At 38.7% G+C, this 12,390-nt stretch overlaps 1 protein-coding gene across 4 annotated transcripts in view; it reads right to left on the reverse strand.

Moving 5' to 3' along the window:
• Positions 1-7,125: 7,125 nt before the first annotated feature.
• Positions 7,126-12,390, reverse strand: part of CD47 (CD47 molecule) — a 55,800-nt gene continuing 50,535 nt past the window's right edge. For all 4 annotated transcript variants that reach the window (XM_033127288.1, XM_033127280.1, XM_033127273.1 and 1 more), the window contains one exon: positions 7,126-11,071. In XM_033127288.1, coding sequence (XP_032983179.1) covers positions 11,063-11,071 — 9 coding nt within the window. In that variant the 3' untranslated portion in view covers positions 7,126-11,062. The remainder of the gene's footprint in view (positions 11,072-12,390) is intronic.

The following is a 12,390-nucleotide window of genomic DNA, read 5'->3' on the forward strand; positions in this document are numbered from 1 at the left end:
AGAAATGACTGATTTATACCGGGGGTGCCAAAAAAACGTATATGCATGATTTGTATTCATCTTTTGTTATTGGTATATATTAAGCATTACAATTTAATACAGTTTTTTTTCATTTCTTAAAATGTGTATACATTTATTTTGGCACCCTCTGTATGTCACTTCTTTCTTCCAAACATTTTGAGGTATTTGACAGTTACCTCACTTGTCTTTTCACCAGTCCTAGCAGAATTCCAGGCAAGTGAGGGGACATGAGTCAAGGAATGAATTAGTGAGGGCCAAACATACAACTCAGGGACAGGATGCTGTAATCTGCTTCCTGTCCTCTCCTTCCTGCACCACTGGAGTCTTCAGGGCACTCTCTCTGCAGGCACCTCTCGGGAGAGGGCCATCCGCCTGCTACTCCACCCTCATTACTTAAAAATAGATAATCATTAAACTCAGCAAGTAGGATTAGCTCAAATTTCACCTTGAGCTCTCAGTAGATGAAAACAATTTAGAAAATTGACCGTGGTGAGGTATTTAGACAAAGCAGATGGGGACAACCCTCCAAATCTGTCTTCTTCTCAAAATCTGAACTTTAATGTTAAACTGTAAGGCGATGCCTAGAACATCGCAGCGAATCGAACCTAAAAGAAGCAAAACCTCAATTAAAGGCTTTGCTAAGCATTTCTGTATTGCTTTCATTATCAGAAAAAAAACATACCAATGATTTTAGCTATGGCTACTGAGATAAGCTTTGTTTATAAGCCCAATATAGTCTCTTTTCATCAAAATCACAGAGTGAAAGTTACAGTGGAAGCGGCTTTACAGTCATGATGCTTCTAGATTTCTGTACCCAAACTGGAAATCTCTAGACCTATAAACTGGAAGCTATGGGACTTTCACATGAGACTCCTAAATACACCCTTGCCACTACTTGTCTTAAAAAGCTTGTCTGAGACACAGAAATCTTGATTAAATGCAGATGACAAGATGTCCTGTGTTGATTTTTCTCATTTAACATTAGACTTTCTTGATTTAAGCAGCTTAGTAAGAAGCAAGACATAATTGGATCTTGCTTCTAACTAAACATATCGATATATATTTATTTATTTACTAGTTCCACTGAGAAATTGCTTAATTTTCGTCAATGCTGTTGAATTTTTTTTTTTTCTTTCCAGAGAACAACATTCTTGTCACTCTTGCTTGGATGCAATTAATTGTGCTGTGTTTATCTTCCTGGTTCCACAGTTAATTCCAGTGTAGAACCAATTTATTTATAGTTTTCACTGCTCAGAACATCCTTCCCACTGAAAATTCATTGACGATACCACGACTCACGGTGTACTTTTATTTTGGGTGGAAGGAAGCAAAGGATTGGTTTGGAGGGAGAAATGAAAGGGGGGTGTCCCTAAAATACTCTTCATTTGGTAGCATGTCCTAATGAAGCACACAGGCGCCCAATTTTTGATATATTTATGGTGCTGTGATTGGCTGTCTGTGTATTACTCTCTGTCCCCTCAGAAACAGATGACATGAAGAAAAGCCTCCCCGTATAGCTCTTGCATCTCTAAACACCCAACAGACATAAACAGTGAAGCATCTTTCTATGTACTATGACATATCGATTCACCACACATCTCTGGCCAAGTTAGGAGTTAGGAGGTAAAATGCTGACATATTAGGAGAGTTCAGATTCCCTCTCTATGGACAGTATATTATATGGTAGGCATTAAAGGCTTAATAGAAAATTATGCTTTCAAATGAATTTGGGGCATTAATCAAGCACTCTCTGAAGCAAGCTGTTGCGCTGGCACAAAGGGCTTAGGCCAGATAGCCCTGCTTGCATTTCCTTCCCCATGAACTGGGCATCACTGAGTCTACACGAGCAGGAAGAGAAGAAGTAAGTAGGAGCCACTTCCGATTCACAGCATGTCTTCAGCTGCCTTTTTTTGCTTTCTACAGCCACCCAGGAGGACTGATAGAAGAGACACATCATTTTGGAGAAGAGAGAGGGCTGGTTACAGTATAACCTAAGCAACCACCCCCACCCCTGCCCCTACTGAAAAACTTCTATTTCTGAAATAACATTTACCAGGCTTTAATATTTTCAACATCCATCTTCCCTCCCACATACACATACTTGGATTAAGTTTCCACTGGCTATTAGCCTAAAGACAGATCCAAGTTCTTAATCATATTCCAAAGACAATGATTGGAGGGCCTGCCCTTAACTCATTTTAGAAGTTTTGATAATCAGCCACTGACATGAATGAATAAATGGATGAGCTGAGCAATGCTGGCAGGAGAAGTGGGGTTCCAAAGACCTGCCACATGCCACAAGGATGAGGTCCTTCTCTTCCATTTTCCTTGTATTGCATGAAAGGGTAAATAGGTTTACTGGATGCCATTCTCTGATGTCCCTTCCTGTCCTTTGGTTTCACTAAGGGAACCAGAGGGTGTCCTAACAAGAACACTGCACTTGGCGTGAACATGTCTGCAGCATAAGCACACGCGTTGTAGCATTTTACACTCCCAGGCATTTTATATTCTATTTGCTTCTGTGGCAATAACCCAGCATTCCAGTATATGTCATGCTTATCTCTAGATGGTTCATGCTAAATTTCTTCCTCGCCGGCCAATGTTTAACAAGAGGAGGAAAAAGAGAAATAGCTTCTAGTTCCTGAGGGATTACCTTGGGCCAGGCACGGTGCTACCTGCTTTACATGCAGTCTCTCACCTAATCTTCACATTTCATTTTCATTCCGCAGATGGGGACAGAGGCACAGTCAGGTGACTCACACAGGGTCACACTGCTGGTGAAGTGCTGCAGGGTGTGGGCGCCCAGACCCCGTGCATACAGTCTCTTCTCTAAGCGGCTGCTCTCACAGGCAGTCCCCGGTCAGCCAGGTGCTTGGAAGAAATGATATCTAGAAGCACAGGCAGCATCTCTACTCCTTACAAAAAGAAACGATTATCAGAAAGCACTGAAGTCTCTGAGGCCTTCTTTCCAGGGTAAGAATAAATGTGCTGAGCTATCCTTTAGGGCACTAATGACTGGGCTGCTAAACGTCACCGTGGCTATTATTGTTTTCCGGGCTGGCACTTGGCTGGTTCTTTCTCTTCTTGACTTTCAAGCTAATAATTAGATTTAAATCCCTGACAGGACTCTAACTGTCACCCCAGGGGTTTCTAGGTTGCTTTCCTATTGCTTGCAAAGATTTTTGTTTCTCAAAAAGCCCTTTGAAACTACAAGGAAGCTATACTCAGCAACAGCTTTAAAAAAATTCATTATCTCGTGGAGTCTTTTGAAGAACAAATGCTGCTCTCTCTCTCGCCTCACGTTGAGAGATCAGCCCTTATTTTTATCTCCAATTTGAAGAATAAAAATACCCAGGAGGACTAGAGAAGGTAGACTCATAAAATGTTGTTTTCATCAGCACCTGTGTCACTGCCAGGTTCATTTGGACAGTATTCAGGCACTTGGAATGTGTCAACTCAGGAATTTTGTTTTGTTTTTATTTTTCTAAATTTGTTTTCCATGCATAGTGAAAATTATATTGTGATGGTTTTGCGTCTCGGGGGAAAAATAATTCTTTATATGAATAAATTCATCCCTTGGCCTCTGTGCCGGGTTGCTTTGAGCGTGGCATTTAGAGGCAAGGTTTTGCACAAAGCTGTTTACCCACCACTGCTCTCGTGTCCTTGGACACCCAGGCCGATTGGTGACAGCACCAAAGTGGGTGTAATCATGGAAAGCAGATTTCCTCTGTGTGAGAACACCTGACTCAAAGGGGTCACTTTAAATCCTTTGAGGAACAAGACGGTATCATAAATAAGGACCTGGCTGGTCCTTATTTATTTAAGGAGATGCTGGTCTCATTAACACGTTAAAGCAATGGAGGGGCCTCCCACAGGACCCAGTCACTCAGGAAAAATCTGTTCAGAGACCTTCCTATCACTTTATACTATGAAATCTTTGGAGAATCCATTTCTTTTGAGGAGGGAGGCCAAGAGCTTGTTGGTCTCTCTACTGTCTATAGTCTATTCATAAAGAAAATGATTCTAATCGAAGACCCAAGGATGAGATTTGGTAACTATTCCATTCAAACCCTTTAGCCAAATGTTTTCCAGGAGAGTGTATTTCATATTTTTTTCCAGAGACATAAAAATAATACAAGAGTATTAAATTTTACTAAATGTGATGCTTTTGAAAAAAACTGAAAAAAATTTTTGTGTGTAATTTCAAACACAATTCTTTCAGGCAATTAATAAATGCCCAACGATCTTATCCATCGGTTTAAAGTGTACGTCAAGATTCCATAATTTTCTGAAAGCGTTTTTTTAATAGACGTGAGAAAAATTGGTATTTGTTGATGTTTTCAAATATATATTCCTCCATAGGATTCCAGAGTAATATTTTCTATTCTGTTTAGTAATAGTTGTTACCAGAACAATCTCTGTTTACAGCTAGGCATATAGCTAAAGATATGAGAAAGGGGCTCTACTGAAACCAGGATAATCAAATTTTAAAAAATCCAAGATATATACCTAACCAGTTCAACTGTGAGAAGTGAATACTTGATCACATTGCAATAAAGAAAGGTTTCTTCGGGTAACCAAATTTATGTATCCTCTCACTTGCAAAAATGAGGCTTATGAACATTACATTCTAAAAATGTCGGCTTGATCTGGGGGTGGGAACTCCCTGGGGAGTGAGGAGCCTCGCTTGAAGAGCTGCCTAGGAGGTGGGGTTGGAGGTGCGCCGAGATGGGGTTCTCACCCAACGCAGTGGGGCCGCTATTCCTACAAACGCTAGGGAGAGGTGCTGTAGTAGGGAAAGCAAAGGTTCCAGCACTTTCTAGTTGCCCTCAGGATGAGAGATATATTTCCCCACAGAATGAGTTACAAATACGATAATTGGTTTGTACACAAAAGTTACCCACCCATAATGCAGCTTAACTACGGCATCCCCTCAAATAAACAATCTTTTTAATAAAGATGACTAAGAAAGCCTTTATGGACTGATCCAAAGAGCTAAATTACTATTTATTTTAAAAATAAGTCAGCAGAGATCTTCCATGGAAGATATACTCCATGTTTTACACAGAATACACTTAAACTTCGCAAACAATCCATCTGTTTAGGGAGTTTATCAGCTTAGATGTTGTGAGTTTAATCTTGAGGAAGTTCGCAGGCACGTCACAGAAAATCAGAAAACGAAAAGCAATAGTTGTCTTTTTTGGAAGGCAGGCCTATGACCAAATATGACTATTTGAAGAGGAGGATGACACGGTGTTGTAATATCTGAAAAGAACAATCGCGGCAGTTTTGCACATCTGCACACTTGCATGCTATCTGGCATCTAGACTGGCACCAGATTGCAGTGTACAGACCTACAAATCACCTCTCTCCAAACTGGGCTTCTTACCAAGCATTTCCTCTTATCCAAATTGGGAAAAAAATATACCTGTTCTTCCCCAACTGGCTATTATCAGAGCTGAAAAGCTCCTCCCTTTTAATCAAAATGGCCAAATGAGTGAGTGCTAACTAGAATTCTGATTACTAAGTCCCCTCTCACTCCTATGCAGTCTGTAGTGCTGTTGTCATTACCTTCAGTCCAATTAGCCCTAACTCAGGGTTAAATACTTCATTTCCCTCTCATCTGATGGATGGGTACTTGAGCCTGAAGCTTATACGTATATGCAAAACAAACCCTGGATGTAGAGTTCAGACACAGTCTCACTTCATACACCGAAGACTGTCAATTGTGTTTAAATCTGAGCACAATTGAAATCATGTCCTATAAGCATGGAGTTACCATAATCCATTATTTTCAAAAGCTGTCAAACTTGAGGCCTTGAGCTGGAAAGGTGCTGCACAAAAATGAAACCCAGTTGCATTTGGAAGGCTCCCCCTCTGTGGGAGTTCTAATCAGGTTGAGTAAGATTCTGTGCTACACAGAGCAGCTTTCAGTGCAGGAGGCAGGCCATTAAATGCTTTCTGAACTCCATTAGTTACTCCTGCTGAGAGTGAAAAAGTCCTCATAAATGCATAAAAATTAAATTGCCTATGAGGTAAGGGGATGAGATACTACCTTGCTTCCAAATATTATTTTCCATTCAAATGGTCTACAATCACACGTACAATACAGACTCAGGACATACTTGCAGGAATGCACTGACTAGGAAGCCTGTGCCCCCAAATCTATGACATCTCATCATCTGGTAACAATCTTGATTTTGCTTCAAGTTAACTTCGCCTCAGTCCTCCCCGCACCACCCCTCTTGCTTTACTCCAGAGGGAACCACCATTCTAGGCTAGACATGGGCCTCAGGCCGGCTCAGTCAGAGCGTCAGAGATGCTTGGTCTCTGGGACTGGGTAAGGGAGGCACACGACCCAGTAAGAGCTCTGAGGTGCTGTCTGGGGTGGATGGCATTGCTGAGAGAGATGCCCTCTCTTTCCTCCCTTCTACTCTCCTTGAGTTTGGGAGAAGGTGGGTCTCGGACTGCTGCCAGCCTTTTGCCATCACATGTAACCTGCAAAGGAAGGCAACAGGGAGGAGAGGAAAGCTGAAAGCTGGTGAGACACTGGATCCTTATGACATTGTTTTGGGCCTAGAACCCAGTTAGTTGCACATCTGAAATTTCAGTTATATTAGCCAATAAATCCCATTTTTCTTAGATTTAGGTTTTCTTTCATTTGCAATTAAAATAGCCTTAATCGATAACACATTAAAACAGAGACCCATTTTAATCTACATTTCAGTTTTGGAAGAAGCTTCTCTCATTCTACAGATGAGGAGGGACGCTGAGACACAGGGAGGTGGCTTGCCTTACCTCCCAGGTCCTCTGTTAGTAAGCATAGCTAGGACTACAGCCCACGTCTCCTACTTTCTCATGTCATGTTTCCACTACACCGTAGGAAAAATGAACACATTGGACTTGTTTAAACTTTTAATTAAAACTTTGTTCCAATGAAAAGTTTCCTTATTGGGCATTATACTTTAAAAAGAATTTATAAATTAATATTTTAAGTCATCCTTTGCATTGTTACCTAGGATATGGACTTGAAAATACATTGATAAATGAAATTTCTCAGAAATGTGCTGTGGTCTGCTGTAGCAATAGAAATAGCCCAACAAAATAGCTTAAAATGTTTTATTAAGTATATAGAATATTACAGGGTAATATTTACAAAGTTATGTTTTTTAAATAAAAAAGTACCTTGGCAAAGATTGCAGATATTCAAAGCTTCAAACAGTGATAAATTGATTTAATACATATTAAAAACAAAACAAAAACCTTTAACAGTAACAGCTGTAAAACAACTTTGGTCTTTAAATCACTGCAAAAAATGGCTACTGACAAATAGCACACCTTTAATTGCTACGGAAAGAAGCCCCTAAGAGAGGATCTCGCACATAGCGACACTGGACTTTTCTTTACTTAGAATGGTTAATGGATATTCATCTGGTGTGGGATCTAATTCTCAACAATGGCTTTTTGTAAATAATGCTCCATTTAATAAAAACAAAAATGTTTCCCTCTCTCACCAACTCTGATAACAACACTTCTAAGATTCCACTGCGGTTGCCTTACAGAGAAGCTGATTACAAACGCTTTTTTTTCTCCCCAAAAGGCTAAATTTATGGGAAAGCTGGTCTTAAATGATAAGTAAGAGCTGTCAAAAACCAAAGGCAGGAAAACTTCTTGTTCACTGCTCATCTCTTAAAAGTTACCTGGATTATACCTATTAGCCATGGAAAATGACTTAACAAAGGTCCCCAGTGGATGATGTCAGTTAGTGGTTTTGAAAATATGACACGTGTAAAACTCTTTCTAAACATACTCTCCATCAAATACAATAAAAAGATAAAGGGTTTCCCAGCAATCATTTCTGTAGTTTCCAAGGACAGGTAAATAAAGGGGTATGTATTTCTATACATACACCACAGATGTCCATTTTTGAATATCAATTTTAGTACAACAGAAATCTAGAAGGTGATATAGAGCTTAATTCTTATTAATGAAATGGAAATGGAGGAGCAAACTTATCACTTTTTGAGCTCTATTAACTCAAACCACAATTTATTTGGTCATTTACTCAATTGACTACAGCATCCTGAAAAGAGCAACATTCCCAATTATGGGATAGCCTCATTATTTTAATTCTGACACTCTCAGAAATTTAAACAGAATGGACCTGGAGTTTCCGAGTGACAAATCATCATCTTTTAAGATTTTCAGAGCATGTGAAATTTGTCAAAAAACAAAACTCTGTAGCTTACCCGATGAAAAACAGAGGGATACCTACATACAGCCAACTCTCAATCATCAAACACATACTCAGTATCTACTGCATGTGAAACACTGCGGGGAGAATGAAAACACATAGCTCTTGCTATGGAGAAATTTTAAAATCAAGTGAAAGAAGCAACACAAATAAACCAATAGATATAAGCAGAGACAAATGAAGTACTAGGAAAGGTATGGAAAGATGAAAGGGGCAGCTAGACAGATGGGAATAGACTGCAAAAGGGAGCCAGTGGAGGAGGAAGTGCTGGCTGGAGGGTACTGTTTTGAAGGAAAGGAAAAATTTGATTTGGCCAAAAAGGTTGAAAAGGTTGTTGCAAAACTGACAAATGGTGTCACTCTAAGGACACAGAATAAATAAAACCGAACAAAGAGTCAATGGTAAAAACTGGGTGAGTACAAAGCAGATTATGGTGGTGGTGGGGAGGGAAACAGATATATGATGCCCAAAATATTGTTAGCCATTTTAATTAAGTGTGACAGAAAATTTAGAGCCATTACAAATCTGACTGAAAAAGAATGAACTGGCCCAATGATGCCCAAGCAAGAGGGCTCCTGCTGCCGTGGTCCCTTTTGCAGACAAGCTGACAAGTAAGAGCAAGAGTTGATTTCCTCTGGCATTTCTCCTGCTATCTCTCTCTATGCGTTGTCTAGGGCAGTGAATGCCTCATAAAATAGGCAGCATTATGGATAACATAAAGGATGGATAAGTTCCCAGACTGAACCCCAAATAAAGGAGAATTTACCAGATATTAAAAGGTACAATGTTAGTTTATAAAAAAGTTTACTAGAAAGATTTTCACACCTGACTTTTTCTTAATACAGAATAGGAATTTGGATCTTTGTCAAGTCCATCCGTTTTTCTCCTTTCAACAAAATTCATTTCTAAAGTAACAAATGATATTACTAAAATATAAATATTTTCAGAAGGAAAAAGAGCAGCAGGAGCCATGAGATTTGTATAAAGGGATACAGCTCCCTCTACATATGATAATATTTTGGACAGCAATCACAACTAGGAAAAAAATTATTTTTATTTTATTTTTTCAAGAAGAGCTGTTTTCATAGTGTGTTCAGTTTTCTGAGAGGCATCAGCAGGTCATAAATAAGTTAGATTTGCCATGGGCAAACCACTTGGTCCCAACATGAAATATGACAATTAATTTGGCATAAAAGAGGCACATGGGAACATTCAGTGGACTAAGAAATAACTATTAGTAGTACAACTACAAATGTGAATGTCTTATCATTACACGAAGAGGAAGAATCTCTAGTATTTTTAGAGGGTATTGGTGAGCAGTCAAAAAACTTGGCAAATTACCTAGAAGTTTTTAAAGTTTTACGTGATCAAATATTTGCATCAACTATAATCCCACCCAATAAAGATCTTTGTTTTTAAATGTTTTTGCTAAAAGCATGAATAGCATTTGCTCTCCTGTAGGTACCCCACTGTTGTCCATACAGAAGATGCATGTGCCTATCTGATACATGTGCACATACAAACACATACCCACAAAGGAGGAAAACGAGTGCTAATAGTCTAAAAGTACTCCAGGCGATCACAACTGTCAGAATGTTAGTTTTCTTCTAATGGGGGTAGGAAATGTGGGGGTTTTGTTTTACTTTTCAATCTTAGAGTCAGGGGAGTACGAGGCAGGACTACAGGAGGAAGATGATGAATGTTTATCATGCAACATAGATACAACAGTAATAAAACCACCCTTTCGAGGGCTGGTCTATGGCCTGACGGTGACACACATTATGTTGCCATGCAGGAGACTCATAGTTCAAATCTCAATCTTGGTTTTTCATGCCCCAGATCAGAAAAGAAGTGAAGAAACACTGTAGATTGTGCCTTCAAATCCAAGGAAGGGAATGCATATGTTACAACCATCGCTATTTTTGCTGAAAAGTGTGAACACAGTTCTCTGAGAACAAGTCTGGCTCCTTTCTGCAATGACGCTACTGTATCACTGGACCACGTTCAAAGAGGAGAAAAGGTGCTGTATCTTGTACAGCAGAAGCAAATAACAGGAGGACAAGACAGGGTTTAAAGGGTTGTGTGAATAAAAGAAAAACACATACATCAATAAAATTACCCTTAGTCTGGAAAGGATCTGTTACACTGTATGTTGAAGGAAGAATGTGTGAACGGCAATCCCAAGAATGAAGACCACAATCTCCATCGGCATTACATCACATGTAGGCAGAATACAAAATGTTCCCAAACTCCTGTCTGCACTTAATTTGCTATTCCCTTGACCCAGAATTGGCAGACACATTATTCAGCTGACACCGTAACTGCCAAAGTGGCTGTGAACCTGAGTTTGCTAAGGTTCCACGGAAGCCACTATTATTCAAAGACATCTCTGGGTAACCACCAGATTAGTGCCAGGTAATTCTCTTCTTGAACCAATTCCCTTCTGGTGACCTAGAGTCAAGAGGTCGCAGGACCTGAAAGGCATCATTCTTGGAAGTTGCCAACTCTAATTTTGCCCCTAACTGAATAAAAATCACAACAAAAAAACTGGATCTCAATTGGGCACAAAACACAGATCATAACTCTTTTATTAACTAAATTAAAAATGCTTTGAATAAAAACTCAACTTTAACAACCATTTAAAGGTCAATGATTTACTTTCAATAAGTGAAAACTCCAGTTACTTTTCTTGTTTTCTTCTCTTGAACAGTGAATCAAGGCCATGGTGCTTAAACACAAGTGTATTCATTTCACATCTTACTATTCTCCAAATCAGAGTCCATCACTTCAGTTACTCTGGAAAATTGAAAAATGAACATATAATTGTTATTCATGTCTATTTTTTGTGCATTAACAAGTTGATACATTTTAAAAATTTAGAATTGTTTCAGAGATGTAATATCTAAAAATAAAGGAAAAGTATTTGTAAAGGTCACAGACATAAACCAGGCAAATAGCCTTTTTAGTTGTAGGGCCAATGTCCAATGAAAATAAAGATAAGCAAAGCCTGATCATTTCCATTTGCTGGATTAGCTGAGAAGCCAACACATGCTGATTTTTCAAAGCAAAAGATACTGATCATAGAATAATATTCTATCACATTTACGTTAGATCTGTATCACTCATTTAATGTAAGTGAAATAAACAGGTGACTAGGTATAAATAAAAGAGGAAATAGTACTATGGTCCCTAGGAGGGTACTTTGAACCTCACTCACCAACAAGTCACACTATAAGCATCGTGTAGTTGTCAGTTGGAAAAGCCCACCAGACAGACATTTAACAGTAATTAACAAATTCTGAACAGTTAAATATTAGTGAAATTAAGGCAATTTCAAAGGTCATTGTAGATTTTATGTGCTATGAACAAACAAAAACTGCTGTAGCTCCTGAAACAGTGGTTGAAAAAAGTCACATCTTCAGAGAAGTTAACAAAGAAGAGGTACTCAAGGTTCTTATACTGGTTTTCTGACAGTGGAGAAAAGAAATTTAGTTTCTTCATACAACTACAGAAAAATGACATCGCAGTAGGAAAAGGAAAGAACAAAGAAATTAAAAAATAACACCAGAATGAAAACATGGACAAACCATGCCACTATTCCCAACACCAGTTTTTTTTTAATGCCATTTAATTTATTCCCATTAACTACAATTATTTTTTTTAAGGAGGGCCATGATTAGTGTAACAAAACATGCATTTCTGTAACAAAGCCTGTGACAGAACCTACAAAGTGGGATCATTCTGTTACTCCTTGTTGAACACAGCCTAAGCATTGTTTTAAACTTAATCCACCAACACACAATAGGTGTGTTTTTAATCTTATGCAAAAATTAATTGTACCCAGGGATATAGCCTCTTGAATTAAATGCTATACTTTGCTATAGAGGTGAGCAGGTAGGTCACAGACTTTAAAACAGTAAAATGGAAAGTGAACTATTTATATGATCAAGGCATGATTGCAAATACCAAAGGTATGAAGAAATTCTTGATAAGATACAAACACATTAAAATGTAAACAGAACTGAAAGATCATAGCATGTTAAGATGAAATCAAAATGAAATCCAGTACTCAATATCTCTGGCTTATTTATCTTTAAGAACAAATGTACGTCTTT

The sequence above is a fragment of the Rhinolophus ferrumequinum genome, chromosome 2 (assembly GCF_004115265.2).
Source record: "Rhinolophus ferrumequinum isolate MPI-CBG mRhiFer1 chromosome 2, mRhiFer1_v1.p, whole genome shotgun sequence".
In the NCBI taxonomy this organism is placed as follows: Eukaryota; Metazoa; Chordata; class Mammalia; order Chiroptera; family Rhinolophidae; genus Rhinolophus; species Rhinolophus ferrumequinum.